This window comes from Adelges cooleyi, unplaced genomic scaffold, assembly GCF_023614345.1.
Source record: "Adelges cooleyi isolate 19-005CV unplaced genomic scaffold, UGA_ACOO_1.1 ACOO_flye_CR_arks_rails_tigmint_CR_PRNA_108, whole genome shotgun sequence".
Taxonomy (NCBI): Eukaryota; Metazoa; Arthropoda; class Insecta; order Hemiptera; family Adelgidae; genus Adelges; species Adelges cooleyi.
The window spans coordinates 41224-68656 of NW_026095761.1; the positions used below are offsets into that span (position 1 = coordinate 41224).

Sequence of the window (27433 nt, forward strand, 5' to 3'; positions counted from 1 at the left end):
CTTTTTGTTACCTACATTTTTCATTCATAATTTGTGAAATGCGGTCAGTCTGTCATTGCAATTTAATCATTATACGTTTTTTGCCTAGTTTAATGTAGTCCAATTCAAATTAATTACCTACCAAAGTATTTGTTTACGTTAGTTTTTAAAATATTAATTTTAATATTTTCATTAGGTATGTACATTTTTAAAATATTTTGTATACAACATTACAAAATGTGTTCATTATATTTAAAATGAATCATTATGCAATGGATTAAACATTTTACTTACTTAATATGTAATACTCATTAATTATTATTACTATGAAATAGAACAATCAACTTAATCTTTACATTTTTACATGTTTACAACGTACATTTTGACAGTAGTTTATAGCTCACATAATATTATATTATCACCATCACTTTCATCGTTTCTGTAATAAACAATAAGTACAGTTATACAATTTTATACAATGCAATTAATGAGTAGTTTTAGCTGAAGTGGCCATACAACTATTTTCTAGTGTAAAATATGTCAGAATTTAAACACAGGTGTTCAAATGTTGGTATTATTTATAATTAATAACCTCAAAACCTGAAATTATCAGTTGGCATGTATTTTCTTCTGCAATATTTGTGGTACCTAATAAAATTTAAATAAATGGACTAGTTGAATTTATCATAGAACCATTTTCATTAAATAAATTAATAATATTGTTACATGTCAGGGTCAGGATTTTCAATGTATGATTCTCATTCAGATCTATCCCTTTGTGGGCTTCTACCATTGGCTTGTATATTCGATCACTAAATATATGATCACAGTCTTCAGATGGCGAGGTTGTAGTAGAATCAGAATTTTAACAAGTGTTGCCGAAGTATTTCCTAAATAATCAGCATGATAGAAACCAATTCAAAATATTTTAGTTTAAAGATACTATTATTACTGCTAATATTACTATGTATTTATATTTTATAACTTTACAATACGTACCATATTTTTTTACAAAATCTTGTTTAGCCTAGTGCTATTTAAATTCTTATAAACTTCAAGTACAAGTACAAACATTCATTTTTTCAAAGAGATCATTAATATCTGTTAACACTGGTTTCAGAAATTTTTAGGGTTTTTAGATAAAAAGTATAATAGCAATTTGCACAGTGATAATATTATAATTAAAATATACTATATTTTAATTTAAACAAGTACAACATATTTATATACTTTAAAATTTACATAGATACCGTACTTTTTTTAAAAAATCTGGTATTTTTATTGATTTTTTCTTGGTCAATTTATATCCAGAGCTCGTTATTTAAACACAGTAGATGCGCACTGTAAATAAAATAGTTATTTCAATCATTTTTACACACCATTAGGCGAGTGAGAGATCTTAGTTCTAGTAAAACTATTATCGAGAAGAACCCACTCCGCCCATTTTTAAGGAGTAAAGTATAGGCAATATTTCGCATAATCTTAATTTGAAGGTTAAACTGTGATATGTAATTATTAGTTAAGTAATTAGGACTCTTTTTTGATAGTTAATTTGTTTTTCGGACTATTACAGCATCTTTGACAGCAATTTTAAAAGTAATTCCATTTAACAGAGCTTTTTTTTTATATTTAAAATGATGATAACTTTATCTAGGTTCTATTGTCGGGATTTTTAATATAGGTAATTAACTCAACAAGTGCTTGTATTTAAGGTAAAATTTAAGTTTATCAAAACAACCAACGATAGAACTTAGTTCTTCTCTTTTTAACGGTATCAAAATTTGTTTCCTATGACTATTTCACTTCAACCTACACACTTTTCCATAAACACGTTTTAACGGTTATTTTTAAATGTTATGACGTCCTCTTAATACACAGCCATAATAACGCCATAAAAAGAGAAATAAAGTTGGTATTTTACAAAAACGACATAGGTATTAAAAATTAAAATCACTTACTTAAAATGATAAAAAAAATAATTAATATTCTTACCGTCACGGTAGGGTCAAAGGCTTTAACAAATACATTTATTTGTTAAGTAAATAAAAAAGTTTTTTGGAAAAAAAAAATCACGTTTAGTCGGCAACGGCCAATTATCAACTGAGATAAGAGTCTTATAAGTTATATCAAAAGGCAGTGTTAAATCAATGCACTGTAACAACACTTAACGGGGAAATAATGATACAAATGCCATCTAGCGGCAAGTATTGAAGTAACTAAGAACTTGTTGTTCTATCAGTAAAGTTCAAAAATATAACTCGATAATTACAAATTTCTTTTAAAAAAGCCAGAGTTCTTACCCATTTAATAAAATCCTTAGGCCCTCAATTTTGAATACTTTTAAAACCTTTTTTGCATAGTAACTTTTGTATGTCTATACAGGATGAATTTATGATTCTCCTAAATACATTTTTCATTGTCGGGATTTTTTGTAAAATTCTATTAAAATATATCATTATAGTTTTTTTAGATGATATTTTGTTACTTTATAAAATAAAACTGCTTTAGTGTAAACAAAAAAAAAAAAGAAGATTTAAATGCAAATTATTGCAATGTCCATTTATACTCTTCGATATAAAAAAATATAAATATAAAACAATTTTTATACTCTTCAATAAATTGGCATAATTAAAATCTATCATAAAATAATTCTTATCAAATATTGCCTTTATTTATCCTTTAATAAATAGCATTGTACTTATACCCCTTAAGGGAGGAATTTAAATAGCTTTACTTGATGTTAGTTAAATAAATGAATCCACTGATTTCATATAGTTCTGTATTTTGTTTTCAACATTTTTATTCTGGGCTCGCAATATTTTGCAATGACTGAAATGATGCACCGTGTACATTTATGTTTCTTATAGGTATATTATTATTATTATTTGTATAAATTATTCTTATTCATCCGACACTACATTCCTACTTACTGTTAGGTGCGAACATTAACTTGAGTCCAATCACAGAACGCCGTAAAAAACGTGATGGTGTGTCTTACGCCACATTCATGATATTTAACTCATTATAAATTATAATACGTCGGTTTATGCGCATATTTGTTGTTTCGAATTTAGCTTCGAATCGATTCACTACGTTTTAAAAACATTATCTAGTCTTAATCCTATATTTGGACACCTTTAGACGCAGTATAAGACATCGCAATCACAACGATAGGTCTTGGCCGGTTTAATGTGTTAAATAAATAAATGATTAACTTATTGATGATTTAGACATTGGAGTAGGCTATCAAGTTATTTATAATTTTAACGTTATTACTTAAGTCAATACTGGTACATATTACATGTAATGTCTACATGTATAAACATTACCGGTTAATCATATAACATTTTTAAAGCAATAGTCATACCGTTTAGTTTTAACATTATTTTTTTGAAAATATGTACAACTGTATTGTAAAACTGTAGTTTTATAATTTTACCTTATACGATTTCCATGTTCTAGCTGATCCAAGTTATTATTCGTTTCGTTTGAATAATAGGGACGCGTGTAAATGTAAATTCATAAAATATTTCAAGTCATGTATAGTTATATCAACGCAATGTGTATAAAAATATAAAACACATTGTAAGTTTGTAATTTAAGTACGAAAAATTGGCTCATCGGAATACAATCTATTTCAGTATTCGATGCATTCACTTTCTATTTTAATGCAGCGGAATGTTTGAAAGAAATAATGTTAATGCATTTGAAAAAAAATTACAAAACGTAAACGTGGCACGTTTTTTAATTCCATTGATTATTACTTTACAATAATCTTTTTATTATACTCAATAAATTAATTTATCAAGGTAAAGGTTTAAGTTCTGTGTATTTTCTTGAATTTATCATTAATAATTATGATAATATTTTCTAAATAGATAAAAAATGGAATCGGAAAATAATATGTTGTATTATGGTTTTAAGTATAGGTAGTAAATATATTATATTTATGAAACAAATACTACTTAATAAATGAGGAAGTACTATGATCTATAATTGTATTATATAACGATATATTTGATAACGATTTCAATGAAATACGCGTTCCAAAAAATTGTACTTAGATCTATCTGGTAATCATTTTAACCCAATTTTTTAGAAATTAATTTTGTTTTTATATTCGTTGGGGATTATCACATATTTTGTCTTTTTAATGACAGTTTTCTTCGAAGCTATAATTGTTTTTCAAGGATTTTTACATGATTGCAATCCTTGGATTTATTCGTATATGACTCAGTGTCAATGTCAATGTGCGTAATATGTATGTATTTTTTTTTATGCGTACACTCTTAGTATGTACACATATAATACCATTGCTAACCCATCATCTTAATACTATAAATTCTTATCGCTAATACAATATTAATTCCTACAAATCACACATATTATACAATTAGACGACGGATGTTCGACGACGCTGTATGATTATTTAACGACGTTTATATGATTGTGTTTGTTAATATATTTAACACGTTTAACCTAAAACGATTGTAACAGTATTTGTAGTGTACACATGTGTTGTTTTTGTAAGTGTAAATTGACCCTAGACAAGTTATTATAGTATTGTGTACCCATAAAGATGACCAATACAATAATAATAATAATAATAATAATAAATAGTAAAAGGTATATTATATTGATTGAAGCAAACGCGAAAAAGCGTAGGTGTAGTGACTTGACTGATGTGCTTAGAACGCACTACTCGAAGAAAATTTAACTTTCCTAGCATGTGGTGTCATTCAACGTTATCTCGCTGTGACACCAACGACACGACGTTTGCATTTTATACATGAATGAACTCGCATTTATTACATTATAGTATATACTTACGTACAACATATGTATATTATTATATAATATACTATAATACTGCGTTTAGAAGTCATTAATTAGTACAATAATGTTAGCAATCTTATGCACGGGCAGGCAAGACACTAAAAAAAAAATTGAATATAATTACTAATTACAAAAATCCAATTTCTAATTTAGTACATCAAATTCAAGTAATATTACATTATTATAAGTAGTAACCAAACATAATATTAATAACTAAACACGGTTAATATGTATTTGAAAAAGGTGCTATCTGACAAGTAAAAACTACAATATTTTTTACAAAAAAAAAAATACACTTAAATAAACTGATAAATTACACTTTAAATAATATATAAAGTTAACAGTATGAGGGCTATAACTTATAATTATAATATTCCTGAAAACGTTTTTTCTGACGGACACTAAAAAGAGTCCCAAAAGGGTCAGATAGTTTTTAAACATTTTTCAAATGTCTTTCTTGGTTATTTGGTCCGGTCAAACGATTTTTCTTCAATAATATTTATGCTTCAGGTGTTGATAGAACTGTATACGTGTAATTGTAATTGTCTGGATACTGATCGCATACAACTATTTCTTGTACCATTGGCTGATGAAACATATTTACATGTTATTATTTCTACTTTAAGATAAGTGAGTAATTTACTGGAATCTCGGATAGTTTAAGAACCGACAGTCGTTGCATGTGTAACGGTATATAATTAAAATTAACAATCTACACGCTCTATATTAATCCTAAGTTGATATTTTTTCTCAAAGTGATAGGTGTGTAAATATTCAGTACACTATATAGTTAATGTCTAAATTATTTTGTTTTACTTGTATAATTTGTTGATTGCGCTAGAGTTCGCTTACTCCTCATTTCGAGCCTTTTACTTATGTGAATGAAAACATGATTAGGCAAATTAATCATGCATTGGGGTTATAAAAAAATATCATAATTGAATGCGTGCAATGTTCCCATGGTGTATACTTACTATAAACACCACGTGCAGACATTTTATTTGCATGGAATGCAAGAAACGTTTGATCTATAGTTCTAAAACCTCTGTATACAATTACAGGGATAGTGGGTCTTCTAATTTCTATAACCCTGAAAATATTACACATAGTTCATAAAATTTAATTCAGTACTACCAACACAAATTTTGTTTTCTCTTTATAAACAAAAACCTTATGCCTTGTTTCATAAACATTATTTATTTGAAAATAATTTAGTAATTTATAATTTTAATATAAATACCTATTGTAAAAAATAATCTAATTCATAAATTAAGACGATTGTATTTTCTCATTACTTAGTTGGACCCATGTGTCCAAGATTATCGCTTGTGATAGACCCGGTGTTTTTTCAATGTTCAAGGTGCAGTTCCTCCAGGGTATAAATACTATAATTTGTAGGTATAATTTGGTTATTGAATAGTATTTTTTTAATTTTTAAGTTTTGGTTGATTATTTGTCATACAATAATAATAATACGTTTTAAATAACATTTTTTTCTCATTGACGCAAAAATTATTTGGAAGATATATACTATTATTAATTATTTTATAAAAAGAAAAAATGTATTCAATATTGATACAAGCTATCATTGAAAATAATATGCTAGTTTTTTTTAAAAATTCAATTTTCCTATTTATACGGTTTCTTTATGTTTTTGTTAAATACAAATAACTCAATAATATAATTAAAATACGTATTTTAACACTTGAACTAGGTACTTATTTTGCGTACAGTTCTTTAGATTTATTATAGGAGTTTTTCTTTAATCAAAGTGTTCTGTTTGTGCTGCAATCGCAAATCCTTTTATGGCCAACTCCCATTGTTTTATTTTGTTCTTGTAGTAGGTATTAAACGTCTGTAAATGTTATTAGAAGTGTCACGTGTCATCGTGACACGTTTGCCGTATACTTAGGTGTTTTCTGTAGCACGAGTCCGGTCGCGTTCTATAGGAGGGATACTAAAAGGCTTTCTATTTACTTTTCGCCTCTTTGGCTTACTTTTTTTTATAATTTAAAGCCTTGTGACTATCGTAAATAAACCCGATTAATAAATAAAATAACATGTGTTTTCTGTAAAGGTAGAGCGAATCTAAAAGAAAAAAAGTAGCATAGGATTTTCCTCCAGAGATCATAGCGGCTGTCAGAGTGACAGTATTTCCTCCTCCCAGTTATTGGAGTCTAACTGTAGGGTAAATTAAAATGTGAACAAAAATAGTCTACTTTGATATATAAAAAAAAGCCTACCCAGTTGGGATGAAACGTACTGGGTACTTAAATATTAAACAACCCCTAATAAATAGAGGGTATGGTTAGGGTCGGCCTGGCGCCTAAGGGCTTTGGATTCTAAATCTCTGAAGGCCCCCAAAAACAATTTTATCTGTACATTTTATGTATTTTACATAAGTTTACAGTTGTTTTACCTTAGCAAATCCCACATATTGTGTTAAATGCCCAAAATCCAGGGCCTCAACATAGCTGGGGGCCCCGGCCGCGTTCACGGCCTCGCGGCTCTAGCCAGGCCCACTCCGGGTATGGGCATTATACTCTCTACCTTAAGTATTTTCTCTTTTGAATCTGCCTGCCCTTTGTTGTCAAGTCGCTTGTATGTACTTCTGAAGGTAGTAGCACTCCACTCGCGGTACCGACCCCCCGATTGTGTGTTTGGCTAGGCGTAATTAATATGAGCCGTGAGGCTCGTCCGCGGTAACGTAGCGCGACCACGTGCGGTTCAAGGTCTTTGACCGGAACAAAATTGTATATTTATTATTTTGACGTTGGCATTTTGCGCAGAAAATAATTAATACACGCGTCCAAAGTGAAATAATAATAACAAATGATAAATGGTAAATAATAAGAAAAAAATTATTGCGTTCGCCGTCCGATGATGATGATTATTATCTAATGTGATCTGTAGCGGTGACGGCTGTTGTATAAATAGACACGGAAGCGTGCGCGCGCACCGGAGCCACGCGTTTACCGTACGGCGGCGGTGACTGTGGACCGGTTCGGACTTGGGAGCTTCTACCGGCCGGATGCCGGACGCCCTGTCCCCTGACAGCAGTCGTATCACAGCCATGGACAACAAACAACTGGCCCGGCGGTATTACCGCGATGGACCGCATTTCGAGCCCATGGGTTATAGGCACATGAACAAAGAGATCTGGGTCGTGTCCAAAGACGAGGGTGAGTTTTTTTTGTATGGCTAGACCAGCCCCCTTATCTCAAGTCCGTTCGCAACAACTCATATGCGTTTTGCGTCAACCGTGGCCTAAAATATTAAATAAAGCTGGTTATTACAAACGCGAAATTTGTAAATATTTGAAAAAAATGCCAGCGTAAGGGTAAATGCGTATCAAAATAAATTTATATTACTTTGGATCTCTTTACTTCACGCGCCTTATCACATCAGAATCGCTCGTTTATTATGCTAAATTGTAACTCAATCAAAATGTCCGTAGAAATAAACAACACATTTTTTTGTCCTCTCCGTTTTGCGTTACTATTATTAATAATCTCCTTCTTGTTGACTTCAACGCCCAAATCGCATGGCCGCATGCCCGTCCTAAAAATGTGTGTGTAGAAATTAATATTTATTACTTAAATATAATACATATTATTGCATATTTTGTGTGTAACGTTGTTTGCTGATCACTAGTTTGTACAGCTGATAAAATGTATGATAAAATAATTATATTACTGTTTTAAATTATTTATAACATTAAAAATGTTTCAAGTCTCGACTACTGTAACTATTATTTATTATTATTTGTTACATACGTGCATTATTTATCATATGACGCATTTTTTAAATTTATTATAAGGCTAATACATTCTCAATATACGTTATACTGTTAGTCATAGCTTTGTTTTTCCATTAGATATGGTTTTGACTCAAAGTCATACACCTATCTAACATATATCAAATACTTATGTCTGCGGTTTCGGGGAATAACTAGATAAGTCTCTTGCTAAGAAATTCTTGTTGAAATATGTATTGTTTGAAAGCAGGTAAGTATAAAAGTCAATAGTTCTATTAGAACTTGGAAGAAATTGTTAGAGGATCTATTGACTTTTATGCTTACCTGCTTTCAAACAATATGTATTTCAACAAGGTGCCCTGGGCAAGAGACTTATCTCAATTTCACAAAAATCTAGTTATTCTCCGGACCGCAACAATTTCAAATGCACTCAGTTTTTGCTTCAATTAATATTGTATGAATTGTATGTATTTATATATATTTTTTTAAAAACGAAACACGTAAAAACGTTTGACGGCGTAAAAATAGTGTAATACACGTTTCATATAATATAAATTTGTTTGCGATTTTTATTGAAATAAAAATATTGAATTTGTATTTTGTACACAAGATAAGATAGTAGTTATTGTAGTATTATATCACATAATCCGTCGTGTTTTCGTTAGTTGTGTAATAAACTACTCTGCAACGAATAATTTGCTAATGTTTGCTTATAATTTATAGTGAACTTTATTAAAAATAGTAATAAAACTTATTAAATATTTTGTTTATTACACTGTACACGAAATCGTCCAAAGTTACGGTGATTAAAAAATAAACTCTCATAATAGCGTGTTGTTGTTATTGCTCGTTTGATGACCATTGTGTATGTAATATGATACTATTAATGTAAGTTTATTAATAAAAAAAACTTTAATAGTTTGCACGATAACTGCAGCTGTTTAATGTAGTTTAATACCTGATGAAAACCAATAAAATATGTGCACAAAATTAAGACATCTCCTTTTTAACCAGAGACTACCTACCTACTGTCTACTATTATTATTGTTGCGTAGGATGTGTTATTTCGGAAAATGTTCAAAAATCACGCTCGTTGTATCTGGTATTAGAGTTATTTGAATTGTTGCCCGATCCAAAAAACATGCATCTACAGTCATTTAACGGCTATTTATAAAGTTATATATACTAGATTCCGTGACAATAATTAATTACGGTACTTGCAACCTATCAAGACTAACGAAATCGTGTACAGAACTAACTTAGAAGTATGCATAAATTGTAAAAAAATAAAACGATTCAATTTCCCTCTAAAAATTACTACACGCTTATAAACTCTACTTTTATGATAATGTTATAATACTAAAATTCTCATGTAACTTATATAAGTTGTATAATACCTTATTAATTGTATAACACCTGTATAATACATTATTGTATTAATAGTATTATAATATAAGCGGCGCTAACGGTTATAATATATTTTGATTGGCGATACATTGTTGGTAAACCTTCCGAATTTCTAATATTGTAATCCAAAATAATGAACCTCAAATATGGGCTATTTTATGTATGGCTTTATCCTTACTGTTATGTTATTAATGAACATTAACAAAAAAACATATTTTATTATATTATATGATCACTTTATGATTTTTTATTTATTCATGCAAACATTTATCAAGAATAGTACTTTTGTAAAATTCTGAAACGATTTGTTTTCACACAAATATTTTAAATATCGTTGCGAATTGTATTTCTAAATTTGTATACAACTGTATTTACCGGTGGAGCCTAACCAATCAATTGTATGATTACACATATGGCTCTACTGACACGTTTTTGCAAGCATTAAACGTTTTAAGGAGCATAGCTTGTACGTTTTAATTAAAAAAATTAGAGTGTTTTTGTTAAAATTTATTCAGGAAAAAAACTGCTTCAACTTTTAATAATTCGTTTTAGGTACACAAAGCAACGCCGTTTGATAAAATATTTTTTATTAGTATAATAAATAACAACCCAATTTTAAAAACTTAAAATACTACTTTGTAGTTAAGTTTAAATGCAATAGCAATGCAAATGAATTTTTTTATTTTTTTGGTATCAACATCACGCTACATTTCTTTTGTGTTATCCACTCGACCGCTTACAAAACTTAGTTAACCGAATTGCTAATTTTATTGTCGTCTGCTTATAAACCGTACATAAACCAAATAATAAATTATACAATGTAGTCATAAATGATTGAAATAAGGTATCTAAGTAATTATTATTTATTATGTCGCTCTTTTGCATTTTGTACATAAAATAAGAAACTGTCAAACTTATTTACATTGCTTGTAAAAAAAACTCGGGGAATTTTTAACGACTGAGTTAAAGTTAAATACTATTAGCCAATTTGCCAGAGAAAAAAGGAAAAGTTATTAGAGTTTTTTTTTTGGCAATTGTACAGAATGTTTACAGCACATTTGCTTATTAAGTGAAATTAGTTTCCAAGCAGTCTACCTAACCGATTTCAAACATTTTTGATATGAAGTTTAATATCTCCTTTATGAAGCCTTAAAACACCGAATTTTTATTTTTTATTTTAAAATTGTGTTATTGTGTTTATATATATTTTTTTTTTTTTAGTTCAAATAAATTTAAAAAAATCGGTCATTAAACCCATAAAAAAAGTAAAAATTAATAGAAATCTAAAATTTGGCTGTCCTTTTTTAAACTATATAAATGACTCGATTCCCCCTTTGACGTTTGAATCGGCCCGCCAATTAAATAACTGTTCAAAATATATTGGGCGGTTATAACAAAAATGTTAAACTGACAGATTAACGTAGCGAAGATTATTTATGTACACAAAATTTGCTGGCACGTATAACACAATGTATTACGTCTATATAATTTTTTTTTTTGTGACAACAAAAAAACCAATGACAATCGGATGAAAGAAATAATTGCACACAATTCTTACACACAAGCGACTGTTAGTTCTCTGATAAGAATTGTAGTGTCTGCCAATTTTTTAGATTTTTTTCATGGTGTGCTGTTGCATGTAGCACAACCTGATAAAAGTCCGTTTTAGACAGTTATATATTATTATAAGTTGATCTATTATTTTATTAGTTTCGATTCGTAGCTGAGAAGGTAATGGTTTTACAATGATGTCTCATCGTTTTTTTTTGTCTCCGGATCCACGCTTTTAAACCGCTGAATGTCGATTTCTCCAAGTAACACTCTGTTGATTAGAAATCGTACTTATCGTACCAGAAAAATACTTAATCGGGCCAAAATGTTTAAAAATTAACTCCTTTTGCTTAAAAATCCAGAAAAACACCCCTAAAAATATTATTCAACATTTATATGTAATATTTACAATACAAATGTTTTTTTTTGAAAAATGATTGTTTGTAGTTTTAAAATTAAATTTTCATAAGGAAAGGAGTTTGGTGAGCTTAAAGCTCCATGAAGTACCCTCTAGATACGATTATTAGTCGATTGATGTGTTCAAGTGTGTGTAATACTTCTTAATTTTAAGAATCTTATTTTTATTTTTTCTTATTTTTTTTTGGAACTTTTCCTTTCCATTTTTTGGAGAAAACACGTTTTTAATTCTAAGTTTGGTGGTATTGTATGGTATAGTCTACGAATGTGTGGGTGGTAATTGGACTGTCAACGTTGTTAAAAAAAACTCAGACCGAAATAAAAACCCGCAGTTTTTGAAAAAAAAATGTTTTATTATAATATTTATAAATATCTTCTTTAAAAAAAAAAATGAAAACGTATTAATAAATGTTCTAAAATTCCTATAAAAATACCGTTTAGTCTACATTTAGATAAAAGTGCAAAATTAAAGTTTCATTTTTCAATTTTGCGTTTCATAAATAATTTTTTTTATAAAGAATCTTTATAAAATCTTTATTAAAGATGATCATCACAATAGAAATTAAATGCGTTTGCATCGAGATCCGAACCCTAGTAATAATAATAATTTAAAAAAATATATATTACAATACTAGTTATATATAATATAATATTAATTGTAATAATGTCATTATAGTATTTTATTAAATAAAAAATAATGCGAACACGCAATAGGTTTGTCCACCAAACCCCCCTATTACTGTGTCCATTGCACGAATGGACGCTTACGCTACGTAGATGACATACGTATTTTACCTTGACAGAGACAATTCTGGAGACGCCGCGCCGCTGTATAGGTGTCAACGTAAGATCGCGCGTCCCGGGACGGGGTAGACAACTCTCCCGGGCTATTTATATAGTGAGAAAAACGGGCCAACAATATAATAATGTATGCGAATCGTGGTCAGTGTTTGTCGTCGACGTCGTCGCGTTACGTCACCCCAAACTAGAAGAACAAATCTCGACCGGTGACACAGTGTCGCTCGCGTTCGTTCGTTTTGCAGGCCTATGCCCCGCCGCCGCCGCCGCTGTTTGTGCGTTGAGTACCGCCGCAACGACAACACGGCTTAACGATTTTACGCCAACTATTACAACACGACGGCGGCAGCTACTGCCGCAGTATAGGAGGTATAGCCAGTCGACGCGCGCGTTGTACTTGGCGCTTTAAAAAATAATACTTAAAAAAAATCCGTCAGAATCGCGCAATAATAACTGTCAACCGGTCACCTCACCTCAGTCGTCCGGTTTGCGTCCGTGCGTCCAGATCGACTTCGTTCACAACAGTGACCTCCAGTCGTCTTGTGGCATGCCCGACTTAATAAAACCGAAAGAAAACAAATTAGAAACCGTGTACTCAGTAAAAATAATTAATCGCCGACGGTTGTATCGTTGTTCGTCCGGCCAAGATGTTGTCCCGTCGGTTGTCGTATTTCGAGCGACAGGAAGTTATCATTGTCGGTGAGTGGAAACAAAAAAAAAAAGATGCTGAAAAATCCGTGACCTTCGGGGCTAAATGCTCCTTTATACCTGACGCAACCCTTTAGCTGGGACGAACTGATTCGCAGTTACTGCAGTCGTTAACAGTTTGTGTCATACCGTTAAGTCAGTTTTGCCGCTAGGCTATTAATCGATTAACACGCCACTTATAATAAAGGTGTGCGAGGAAACAAGTGCCGATTGCCTCTTTATAGGCTGTATAATATTCATTTATCGATTTAAGAGCTTGTTATATTTTGTACTACCCACTCGCTGCAGCAATGCAGTGCTATTCCCAACAACGTTAACCGCCAAGCTGTTGCACGTTTTGAAAATAATTCTTATGTTCAAAAATATTTATTAGTCTGTAACATAAAACAAAATATGCTTAATTTTCTGTCGAAGTACAAGTATCGCGGCAGAGCTATCATGAAGTAATAAATTGTCCAATGAAGTACAGGGTGTTTCATTGAGGTTAAGACACTCATTTTCTCTTAAAATAATTGTAATTTTGAAGTTTTTTCATCTTTTTGGAGACAATTTTGCTTATGTTATTTTACAATATGCGGCAAAATTCAAACTTTCAAATTTTTTTCCTGTGCTCGTCAATTTTTGAAACTTCAATAGTAACGTATATATTCTATTAACTTTTTGAATTAAGAATAATTTTCTGAAATTATTGACTGGTCAAAAACTAGTTATAGAGCGGTGGAGTAGTGCGTGCCGATAAAAAGAATACTACACTCCACCATACCTCCCGTCCTCAATTTTAAGCTTTAATAACTTTAAGATTAATTATCCAAAAAATGGTTATTGACTAGTTAAAATTTTCAGCAAATTATTCTTAATTCAAAGTAATAAAATATAACCATTGAAGTTTTAAAAGTTGACAGAGCTCTAGAAAATACTGAAAAAGGTAAATATGTATTAACTTTAAATTATTGTAAAGTAACTTAAACAGCAATGTTTTCAGAAAGAAAAGCAACTAAATTGCAATTATTTGAGGAGAGCAAAGACAAAATTTCAATTTTGATTACTTATTATAATTTTCTATGTGATCTTATACAAGTTTCCTATATTCCTAGATTTATAAATCGTCAAAGGTGTAGAAAACAAAGGACTATTCGTTTTTTTTTATAAATTTACGACTCTTTGCTTAGCATTCAATATCCCAATTCCATTACTAATAGATAAACAAGTCTAATAGTTATTAAAATAAACGCATTGATGCATATATATAGATGTTAGAGTTACTAAATACCTATTAATGCATTGTAAAGACAATAATGTGCTTAAAAAGGTATTTTTAGTATTAGGGTGGATACGATTATGGTTGATCGTCTTTTTATAATAATGTTTTGCAATAATTGTCAAGCACCTAATAACTTGACTATTTTTATACAAGTTATAGCGTGCCATAATTTTAAGTTATAAATGTGTACATTTTAGATGGTTGTATTACTTTATTTTGAAAAAGGGGTAAACTTTTTGAATTTTTGGCCTGAAGTACTTTTCAGATAGATTTAGTGATCTTTATACTTGCTACATGCAGAAATTAATTCAGTGGTTAAAACTATTTTGGGTTCAGATATAATAATAGAAAAACTATAAAAAAATTTCCGCACTGGAGCTAAACGCTTTTAAAACAATAACCACAAAACCCTATTTATTTATTATTAATGTATAATATAGATATGTATAGAACAAAATTCAATCCGCATACTTAAACACCATCCAATTACTTAAGTTGAAATTTGTGATGCAAAACTACAATTTTATAGAACTTTCTATTCAAATATTTAAAGTTTTTGTAGTTGTTATTTATAAGTGCAAAAAAATAACAATGCATTATTTATACTACAAACGAGATGTATTTTTTTAAATTTTGCCATTGTGGTGTAGCTTTTATAAGTTAAATATTTACATTGTTTTTTTTAGAACATCTTTAAGTAGTTATATGCCTAAATTTTTTGTATTTTATTATTAATTTTTCGAAAAGTTTAATTAACGAGTACTTTTTAGAGCACTAAGAAAATACTTCGATATTTTACTGATCTTACTCATAAATAGAAACATAATTCCTAAGCTTAAGTATATGATGCAGATTGTTTATAGTAGTAGTTTTATTTTTTCTTTGGAAAGAAATAAAATACATTTTTCATAATTAATTGCTCTCCGCATGTTCAATATTTGTCGTTATGGCGTTTTTTTTATCGTTAACAATATAATGGAAGGCACAGATGTGTGTGTTAGATTTATATTTTTTAGAGATTGAATTATATACTGCATTTATACCTAATAACTTCCTACAGTGTGGACGAATATTAAAAACCAAGAGATCTTATTATGCCATAATACATATTTCCAAACATCACTCCTAAATATTTTTTAACGCACTTACCACACTTGTGTAATAGACTATTGTTACTATGTTCTCTATAATATATTAAAAATCCATTAGGTATATAAGAAGTCTTAAACAATATGTCCGTTGCACCTTAGTCAACACATTCCTTTGGTTTTTGTTATATTCTGTTTTAATATGCATTATGCAGTTTCCAGGAAAAACATTTTTCCGAAATGGATTCGACCTACGCTTTAAAGCGTGTACTCGTGCTAGTGTAGCATGGGTATTGTTTTCGTTTGTTAAGCTTCTGAAAATTAAACTGCACCCGAAGCCATTGGCGTTCAAATAAGTTTTTATTTAAATTAGCAATTTCAATAGAAACTAAAACGAAACGTAGCCGTACAAAACTTAATTTTCAAATGTGTTTGTTTACTACAAATTTGTCCCGGACAATGAATTTTTATTTTAATGACTTCATTGTCGTACTGCCGTGAAATTTCAACGCGTTTCAACCGCATCTAAAAAATGACACCTGTCCAGTAAAACCTCTCTATTTGTGTGCAAACACATGTTTAAACACAATACATAAGTTAATTTTTTTATTTTACTCAACCGTCGTTGGTCGACCTACAGTCGATTATCAAAATGAATCGTGCTGTGTACTCGTTGAAAACAATATAATGAGTATTTCGGTTGTTGTACTTGAGCATAAGCTTTAATAGACAAGACAAAATGTGGCATTACTATATTATATCTCGTCTTGTTTCGAGATATATAATAAAACAATATGACCATTTTGACTCTGTTCGTTTAAACTTTAACATAATACCATTAAATTTAGGGCGCGTCACGCATATTGTTTTGGTTAAACAAAACGCCAAATAATAACATAATATTCGTAATGTTTTCGACTTAAGTTACACCAAAAAAACAGATAATGCTTTTTTAACTTTTTTTTTTTTTATATAAGATAGAGAATATACTTAATTGTTTTATTAAGTTATATGGAAAATAGACGTGTTCGTTTTAATATTTCTTGTAATAGTTTTATCTAGTATAGATATTACCCCAAGAAGCTTTGGAATTTTTCTGATTATATTATGTAAAACGTCATGTAGAATAGGTAGGTACGCTGGTGATGGGGTGAAATGAATTATGGGTCCTACTCCTTGTAATAATAGTTAGACATTTTTTTTAAGTGTATTGTTTATTTATTTGAAGTCAATCTTATCACATACTTAGTTTAAAAAAAGGCACTTGTTTTTTACTTTTTAACTGTCTAGGCATTTCAATTAAATTGATAAAAGAGCAACGAGGGCATAACGTATGCTCGTTACGTTTTTCATTCGGTGTTACTACTTACAACTGACATATGACCTTTCATCCGGAGCCCGGATGTCATATTAAAATCATATTCGTTAACAAATTCCATGTACACTAGTATTGATAAGTGATGAATTTTTTCATTATGGTTACCTATTGGGGAACATACATTTATAATTAAAGGAAATTAACAGTATAATAATCTTCGTATAAAAATAGGATAGTTTATTAAAATTTAGTTTTTAAATTATTTTTCTATATGTTTGTAACGTTTGTAAACAGTTGATTTGTATAGTATAAGTAAAAGTAATTACAATTTTAGGAAATACTTGGTAATTCTATTTAGTCGTTTTAAATTTAAAGTTAAAGTTAACACAAGCTCAAATTATATAATATCTCGCCAAACTAATTAATACTATTATTAATCTTTTACTAGACTATTAAAATGTCCAAATTAGTTTAATAATTTTAAAAATCAATAATAAAACTCATTTTATTCATAGACAAAATCCGAACAACAATAACTATACAATCCTTCGGCATAATATTACTTCTGAACATGTGCCATAATAAATAAATAAATCTGATCAAACACCATGCTAAATAACTATACAGAATAGGCGTCTTTTAAAGTATGGAATGTTTAAGCCTATTGTTGTCTGTATATTTTGTATAAACAACTCGCACTTTGACCATCCGTTTATTAGGTTCATCGTCTAGCTGCTGTTTTCTTTTATGATTTACTTTAGAACGTTTTAAGAAACTGGTTAATATTTCCACGTCCTAATTATTACGTCAAATTGTTTACAATTGAATAGTTTAGTAACATTATAATTACAAGGTAATATGTACATTTAGATACATTTTTACAACTCGGTTCATGACTGAAAAAAGTCGAATTGTCTCTATTCCTCGTTTATAAAAAAAAAAAAAGAATATTTTTGTAAATCCAAAGTTTATTGGTTTATAAAGTTAGTTGGCACGCTACGCGAGTCTCATTGCGTTGTTGTCGGTGACAACTCGAAAGAATTCATGACCTCATAAATGATAGTCGACAAAACCAGCCTATTGGATTACTTGTGAATCCGTTCACGCGTTTACAATAGTATTTCTATTTCGTTTTACTTTTTGCAGGAGAACGTTTAAATTATGTCAACACACCGCACGTTATTGCCATGGTCGGGTTGCCGGCCCGCGGCAAGACTTATATTTCGAAAAAACTTTCCAGATACCTTAACTGGATCGGCATCAACACCAAAGGTATATCACATTGCGGTTGTGTGTCGTCACACTACCAACAGTTTGCCTCTTGGGCAATATTTTTGGTTTCGACGGATTCCGTTTACGTTTTTTTTTTTTTATTGTTTTTAATTTTTTTAGTTTTCAATCTCGGAGAATACCGCCGACACGCCACCACGGCCTACAAGAGTCACGAGTTTTTCCGTCCAGACAACAAGGAAGCCATGGCTATCCGGACACAATGCGCCATCGACGCTCTCGACGACGTGTGCACGTGGCTGGACAACGGCGGGGAAGTAGCAGTGAGTAAAATCATCAAGTTGGCATTGTTATTGAAAACGAGACGTGTGTGTGCAACTCGTTCCACACCAAAAGTGGCCATAAAGTCGACCATTAGCGGGTCGATTGACAAGAGCTTGTTTCGAAACCGATAGCACACGCTATTGAATGGGTTTCACATAAAACGATCCGTTTATCCAATTTTCCGGGTCGTCGTACCGCACTTAAAAGTCATCGTTGTTTCTATCATTGTTTTTATCTCCGTAGGTGTTCGACGCCACCAATTCGACCATCGAACGGCGGCAGCTGATATTGGACATTGTCGTCAAGAAACGAGGGTTTAAACTGTTCTTCGTGGAGTCCGTGTGCGATGATCCGAAAATCGTCGAACAAAACATCATGGTAAAGAGGAGGAGGATAAAGACTTTGCAATACATTTGTTTGTGCGATTTCACTCGGGTCGTTGGTGATTTGTTTTGCAGGAAGTCAAAGTCAACAGTCCGGACTACCAGAGCATGGGTGCGGACTTAGCGCTGCGAGACTTCTTGCAGCGCATAGAGCATTATCAAGAGCGGTACGAGCCGCTCGATGAGCACACTGAGTCCAGTCTCAGCTACATGAAAATATTTAACACTGGCGAGAAGGTGTTGGTGCGAAAACACGAAGGTCACATACAGGCGCGCATCGTTTACTATCTGATGAACATCCATATCATTCCAAGGACCATTTATCTTACCAGAGTAAGTTGCCGATTGATTATACGCGTTCTTTGCTGCTGCTGAGTTCGTGGTGCAGACCAGTTATTAAATGGTCAAAGCTGGTTAGGGCAGGTCGATAACCATGATTTGGTTTAGTCGGCGAGTCCATTTGTATAGTCCTGTTCATTTCCTCGTGATGTTTATAACGACGATACCGGTTATTTTGTAGCACGGCGAAAGCGAATGCAACAGAGAAGGCAAAATCGGAGGAGACTCGCAGCTGTCTCCGAACGGTGTTAAATACGCCATAGCTTTAGCCAACTACATCAACGACCAAAACATCAAAAACCTCCGGGTGTGGACGTCGTGGCATCATCGGACCATTCAGACGGCGTGCGGCGTACGGGCACCTCAGGAACGGTGGAAGTCCCTCAACGAAATAGACGCAGTACGGTTACTAATATACGCCGTCCCCCCTCCGGTCTATACATCTTGATCGAATCAAAACTGGAGATTAAAACTATTGCTCACGTGTGTTTCTGCGACGACTTGCAAATCGATCACGATTGGCGAGCAGTGACACGGTTAAGCGACAGAATTATCTCTAGTAAATTCTTGAGTCAAGATATATTAACTGGATTTTTGTCTGATTGTGGTGCTCGTTTTTACCCATCTGTTTTTTCAGGGCGTTTGCGAAGGTAAGACGTACGAAGTGATTAAAAATGAATACCCCGAGCAGTTTGAAGCCCGCGACAAAGACAAGTTTGCCTACCGCTATCCGAGGGGCGAATCGTACGAGGATTTGGTAGCACGGTTGGAGCCGGTCATTATGGAACTGGAAAGGCAGGGTAACGTGTTAGTGGTTAGCCATCAAGCCGTGCTGAGATGCTTGCTGGCGTATTTCTTAGACAAATCTGCAGGTGAGTCTCGATCAACCTAAACTATATATCACCGGATGTGTATAATAAAACAACATAAATGATTATTAGAGCTTAAGCATTGATTAACTATGCATAGAGAGGAGCCCGTGGCAATATAAAATTTGGTAACCATGCTTTACTGTCTAAATCCCATTCTCCTTTGCGTCGCTCTCAGTTATGAGCGACAAATTTTTAACACTCCATAGGATATCCATATTTAGTTAATCAGTGGCTAAAGTAATTACTTTTATTGCTTGGCAAAACCCATAGAAGCGCTTTACGATTAACTAATTGAATATATTTACCATTGCAGAAGAGTTACCTTACTTGGAAGTGCCTTTGCACTCGCTGATCAAGCTAACGCCTGTAGCGTATGGTTGCAAAATGGAGCAAATCAACTTTTCCATTGATGCCGTCAATACGCATCGCCCTAAGCCTCAGGTTAGTTACGCTCAAAATCAATTATCATAGAACTGCTTAGCATGATGAAGATTGAAACTTGTTTTTTATACTTTACTCTCAGTCATGTTCTGTCGTATACGTATATACTTTTGTACGGTTAATATACTTAATGAAAATAAAAGCGTCTTGGTATATTTAATTATAATAATAAACGGACAAAGTCTCTATTTAAATTTACAAAGTTTTTGTTTTTTACATTTTTTAACGGGAAATTTTATTATTTTTTATTTTATAAGTTGTGTATGTTTTTTATTTGTATATTTTAAATGTTAATGGATTTGTTGTTTGAAAATGGTTTTGACGCAATTACATGACATATTTGTTGCCAAGTCAACCAATCATTTTTTAACAATCTATTCAGTAATTTGGGAGCAATATTATTTATCTTTATCTCTGGAACACTAATAAAATCGGCTATGTAATTAATGTTATTATAATTAATTATTGTCCTTCTTGTCCTGTACGTACAACAAAAAATATGGTGAGCTCTTGAGCCAAGTTCTTGCTTGGTTCTACCAAAAAAAAAAAAAAAAAACGTCTGAGGGAAATATGTGTACAAAACTAATAATGTTGAGATGAGAAACGTGGAAATCCAAAAATGTCTAGTTAAGAATTAACTAAAATAAATATGTCCAATTCAATCATTTATTTTACAATATCGAATTTTTACATTGTTTCGGTGGACATTTTCAGACATTTTACGCATGCCTCAAATGGGCAATTTTTTTGTCAGTTGTTCCTCAGCTGAATATTTTTTAGCGTTGCGTTTTTGCACCGCAACAAATCAAATTGGTACACGTTTTGTCATTACGATATTATTCAACAATAGTTGTGTAGCGTCGGTAAAAATCATCGAAACACTATAGTTTTTGTTGGCGCCTTAGAAATCCCGTTAACTTTCTGTGCACTTTTTGTTGCCTATCAAAACGCCCGAATTCGTTATTTTAGTTGCAACCTCGTCCTGACATTGAATATCCTTGATTAAGCTGTTTGTACCTTTTTAGTGACAACAATAATAGATACGATAAAACGCCAAACGCATCCATTAGATTATCGTTTCTTAACTCAAATTAACACGTTTTCGACAGAATCAAAGTGAGCCGTAATGCCGTTGAGATATATTTCTTCTTTTTGTTTTCTTGTGCTATAAAAATAATAGTATAATTATGTTGACATTATTATTCTCTTTCCAACTGTCAACATTTCAACCAAGCATGTCATGTGTAGGCGTTGGTGTAAGAAAAAAATATGTTGTTCTCTTTAGAGAATCTTAGGACTCCTCGATAAGTGATTTGAACAGCTTCGTGGATTTGTCTGTGTCTTGTTTTACTGTTTTAGAAATAAAACATTGTTAATTGAACCGATAGATTAATAAAATTCTTTGTAGACTTATCGATAATATTGGTAATTTCCAAAGTTAAATAATAGACGACTTGTTGAGTTATATTTATCTAAATTAGATAAGTGATAACAATTGTTTTACTCGCTTTAATTGTCTTATTGTTGTAATATAATCGCCGTCTGTTTTTTGCGCAGATTTCAACTACGAAATTTATCAATATTATAAGAATTTTATTAATTAGTGTAAACGATTACAATTTGGTTTTTTCAGATAGAATTTTTTTTCATCCCAAGACTACCATGTTTTCTACACACCTTTATTTTATTTTTTTTATTTTTGCATACAAATATGTTGTTTTCAGTCTTAAAACCCAAATTATCATATAAATTGAAACTGTTCGGCTCAATAAACCATCTTTAGTACTTTTGTTAGCATTTTTAGGTTATAAGAAATACACAAAAGAGTTCTTGTTTATTTCCAATATACATTTTTCTACTCACCATTTTGGTTGTTTAACTTGCAATATATAAACGTGTGTTACCTTGACAAAAGAAAAAATTTGAAAATAATTAATTAAGATAAGTTTTTTATTTATTATTTCGCTAGTACAATTATTAAATTGTAACGCACAACAATATATACGTATACACTGAACGTACAATAATATAATACCTATATAATATGTAATGTAAGAAAAAATAACACTTGATAATAATATGTACTTACCACACTGACTTTCAGAGATTATTGATAAGATGTATTATACATCTTATACATCATGTATACATATATTATATATATTTTTCAAGCCTACGCATTTCGACCTTATCACTGGGTTTCTTAATGATGTGTTCAGAACTTTTGTCCTTGATAATACTTAATAATATACCTTGTTGGGACGGAAAAATTATTTTGAAAAAAATACATGTATAATATTACACTTCTTGTGTTCCTGGTCAACAACATGTTATGTGTTTACATAAAACCAATAACTTCACTGCGGGTCACGTTAACATAATATTGATTTAAGTTGAAGTATAAATTAAACCGGTGCCTTTTTTTTTGGAGTCAATAAAAAGGAAACCCAACTCGCTCTAAGACTGATTAAAAAAAAAACACAGCCGTATAACGAAATCGATATTGTAAGCATGACCTTTTAAACGGCAACGGTATAAATTTACTTTGGTAAACGAATTGGTAAACCGTATGAAAAAAATATATTTTTCAAACTTGATATTAAAAGTGTTTCTTATTATTTTCAATACGATATGTGATTACTCGTCTTTATAATATAATATATTATGATCTACTTTCGCCTCAGTCTAATTTGTTTTGTGTATATAAAACATCCAAGTTGTTTATTTTTTATTATATAGTACTTAAAACTTACAGTTTGAAATAGTTCACGGTTGTTTTATTATTCTAAAAACATTACCCTGTACAACAAAATTTGATCTTTTTTTGACACGAAACCAAAATACGACTATCTTTTTAATAGCACCTCAATTTGTTTTTTTTTTTTTTTTTACTCGTCTCAAAACTTCTAAATAACATGATTATCAACGCTGCCGTTATGAGATGGTTACTAGACGAATTCATTATCCGTCGTTCTAAACAACATAGAAAACAAAAATAATTATTTCTATCGTTAATTTATCCTATAGAAATGACTGTAATAGTCTGACAAAAAAAAAGAAAGAATGGCGAGCAATAAAGAATCCTTATTGTTGTATTAATAAGTATATACACTATGGTTCAAGCTCTAAATTAGATTTTGCAAACATTTTTCTATACTTTACTCCTTAGAAATATGCGGTGTAGGTAAAAGGTGTAGCTTAAGCTTTCCTCTTAATAATGCAAATTGATTACATCACATAAACTATAGTTTGTACATAATTATTATGATAAACTCATTGACAAATCCAAAAAGACCAATCTTGTGGATTTATGAAATGTATTCAATTTCAGGTGATCAATGTTGTTTTAAGTAAATAATAGTTTACATAGAATATACAGAACTTATCGAATGCAATTATTTTAAGAGGTCCGAAACCGAAACGAACAGATTCTATTTGCTTAGGACTTGAAATTCCAATACACTTTCATTTCTTACACCTTTTTTTCTCAAAATCCATTACTGGTTTTTGTTTTTCAAACAAACTTTTTAGTTAACGAATTAGTTTTGTAGTGTCAACAATAACCGAGCATTAAAGCAAAAACAAAAGGATCTTATGGATTCTTATTGAGTAGTATTAATTGTGTATAGCGATTCAGATTGTGAAAATCTTTGCCTATCTTCCACCCCATCAGGGTTTAGGTATTTTCTATGTAGGTAATTTTTGAGGTAATTTTCGACTGTTTGTATGATTATGGTCGAATGACGACAGTTGAAAATTTTAAATGGTGATTTGTAAATATTTACACCATTTTGTTGTTTTTATTTGTTTTTTAAGGACATATTGTACTCGGTCTACGATAACGCTGGTACGGGTTCGGCTAATACGGTGTGTTTTATCTTTACAAATTGTGGTGCATGCAATTGTCAATTGTCTTTAACTAATACTATCATCTACTATAAAATACTACTAAATTAAATTATCGTTAGTACGCTTAGAACATTTACGTTGTTTGTATTTGTATTTGAAACCAATATTAGTGATCGTCTCGGAAACCCACAACGCGTGACCAAATGATTATTTTGCGTTGGCCAAGTTTGACAGTTTGATTTGTTTTTTTAGGTTCCAGGATTCTTAGAAGATCGGTTCAAATTCAAACCCGACAGCGACAAGAAAGAAAACGGCGACACGAATTTACCCACTTAACCGACCGATAATTATTATTATATTTTGTAATAATAATTGTAATATCACCAAGAGCTAATTATAATAACACGAAGAAGAGCTACACACACCTAAACACATGAGCGTCCAATAACATATTTAAAACGAAAAACAAGAGCAGGGAGAAAAATGTCTTTTCTTTCTTTTTTAAATTTTCGCCGCCGAGAAATTGTTTCGACGAACGATCGACTTTGATTAACTGATGCTTTGACGCTATATTTTGGCAACCATATAAAATCGAATTCGACTAATATATAAATTTTTTTTTTTTGTATACGGTTTAATAACTTCTACTTAATTTAGATGATTTTACAATAGGATGTATGTAAATATTTATTATAGCGCAATGTACTTATAGCCTGTTTCAATCTATTTATATTTATAAATTATTACATTATATGATATATTGATATTACTATTATTATTATTATATATTAACATTACACGCTATAGTTGATATCTTTAAAATTTCCATAAGTTTGTTTTTTTTTCTTTGTTTAGAAGTGTAAGGATTTCTTCTTTTTTTTTTTTTGTATACACCTTTAAAACCAATATTATAACTCATAATATCTATTTATGGTGATCACACAATATGTTTTTATCGTTTTGAGCTTATATATGTGTATGTCCTTGAATGGAAATCTTTAATAATTTTTTTTTAAAAAAAAGAAACAATTTCCATTCTTCGATCTATATATTTTCACTTAACTAAATTATTATTGTGATATTTTCGAGAAACTGTGAATTTTTCTTCTTTGTTTTTGTATACCAAATGTTTGTTATTTAAAAATAAAGAAGGTTTTTTTTTGTTTTACTAAATACGGCACTTGATATTTTTAACATTTACTATTGCCTGAATATAAAGAATAAAAAATGAGCAGAAAACGAATAGGATCAATTTGGTCAGTTATTAAACCAATATTTAAATGTTAGGGAACCTTATAAAAAATCCGATTTTACAAGACATTTTGTACATTTATAAAATTATTAAACAATTTCTTCAATCGGATCCACTATAATATGTTCTATTTTTTTTTCAATAAGGAAATAAAAGCTTTTCCACGTACATATTCAATTAAGTTGAACTAGAATGCGAAAAGCTCATTTTACCAGAAAACGTTTACATTAGATTATGACAACCTAATAAAAAAATTAAATATCGTTAAAATTCCTCGTTCCATCCTACTGGTTGGTGGAGAGTATGTGCTTACTACATTCAGTACTGTTTTCCCTAAAATTAAGTTCAATTCAAAAAATAACATTTTCTAATTAAGAAAAAATGTTATTATTTGAACTAAAATTAAATTGGGAAATATTTATAATAACTTGGGAATCTTAGCTTCGAGTATTTCTATTAAATCGATCAACCTGTGGATTTAATTTTATAAACATATAAAGATATTAAATATAAGGTATTTTTAGTAAAATAAAGCCGTTTTAATTATGGTCAGCATAGCATAAAATTTAAATCTACATAATAAATTATAATTATTGTTATCGTGCAAATATATACTAAACAGTCAAACCTAACCACGAACTTCAGTGGTTATTGATAACATAGGTAAGTCAAATAAGTACAATTTCCACACAAACTACCGTATAATATCTTTTTTCATTTTAGCTCTAGATTTTTGTAGGGAAACCAATTTGAGAAAGTATAAAAAATATACCTATTCCGCTGAACAATACGTTATTTGATACTTAAGGGCGGGTATTAACTACCAAACTTGTTTAAATGAAATACGGCATTGTTCAATTTGACCATGTTTATGTAGCATATTAATGTCGTCAGAAATTAAATACCTACAATATATTTCAATTAATAATTGTGATTATTTACTAAACCGTCAAGAAATCCAGTGTTAGCTATAAATTATTATAAGTTTGAACCCGAAATTGTTAGCAATAGGGAAAATGCTTCCACTATTCGAAGATTGCTATGAAAAACTTTTTTTAAAATCTCGGGTTTCATTGGTGAGGTTTTTTAAAAGAGACATGTAAAGATTAGGTATGCTGCGAATGTAAACTAATTCAACGTCATTTAATCGTGTCAAGGATTTCAGTCATTGTGTTTAATATCAGTCGATAGAGAACAATACGTTTTGGATAAAAAGATAACATTAATTATACTTGAATGTAAACGCGAATTAGTCTGACAATGACATTCACAAAAAAAGGCGTCGATATGAAATTGATACCCTTTAGGAAGAAGAGATGATGCTAAAATATAACGTACCTCAAAAAAACTTTAATTTTACAATTATTAGTGTGTTATGTATTTAATTGAAAATGTAATAACATGAAACACGATTTAATAATAATTATGTAAAGATTTCATTTAGTTTAAAATTATACAATACAAAATATTTAAAACTCTTAGTTATAGGAGTATTTGAGTATTTGATTCTAGAGTGGCACTATAACTTGTACAATTTCCTTAAACATATTCATTTTTATTGACATTTAATATTTACGCTATCAATAGATTTGCATCAAAGTGTTTTATTGTGTTCTCATAACT

General features: G+C 30.5%; 1 protein-coding gene and 1 long non-coding RNA gene across 7 annotated transcripts in view; one reads left to right on the plus strand and one right to left on the minus strand.

The window, feature by feature from the left end:
- The window catches only part of LOC126838910 (6-phosphofructo-2-kinase/fructose-2,6-bisphosphatase), a 28092-nt gene extending 2361 nt beyond the window's left edge, over positions 1-25731 (plus strand). Inside the window, exons 1-9 of one of the 3 annotated variants that reach the window (XM_050573705.1) lie at positions 7864-7997; positions 18267-18392; positions 18513-18673; positions 18918-19052; positions 19133-19390; positions 19578-19796; positions 20034-20268; positions 20582-20709; positions 24811-25731. In XM_050573705.1, the coding sequence (XP_050429662.1) occupies positions 7889-7997; positions 18267-18392; positions 18513-18673; positions 18918-19052; positions 19133-19390; positions 19578-19796; positions 20034-20268; positions 20582-20709; positions 24811-24894 (1455 nt within the window). In that variant the 5' untranslated portion in view covers positions 7864-7888 and the 3' untranslated portion in view covers positions 24895-25731. Of the gene's footprint in view, positions 1-7863; positions 7998-12965; positions 13445-18266; positions 18393-18512; positions 18674-18917; positions 19053-19132; positions 19391-19577; positions 19797-20033; positions 20269-20581; positions 20710-24810 lie in introns of those variants that run through there. The other 2 variants (XM_050573713.1, XM_050573696.1) reach the window with 2 other exon arrangements.
- LOC126838928 (uncharacterized) lies at positions 264-2092 on the minus strand. 4 transcript variants are annotated; one of them, XR_007685751.1, is made up of 6 exons: positions 1972-2092; positions 1235-1320; positions 979-1089; positions 706-869; positions 572-627; positions 267-418 (listed from the first exon to the last, which is right to left on the minus strand). It is a non-coding gene; the product is annotated as an uncharacterized LOC126838928 (long non-coding RNA). The 4 variants fall into 4 exon arrangements; XR_007685750.1 differs by having other exon boundaries at positions 355-418; positions 496-627; XR_007685749.1 differs by having other exon boundaries at positions 264-627; positions 979-1080.
- Positions 25732-27433: the final 1702 nt, after the last annotated feature.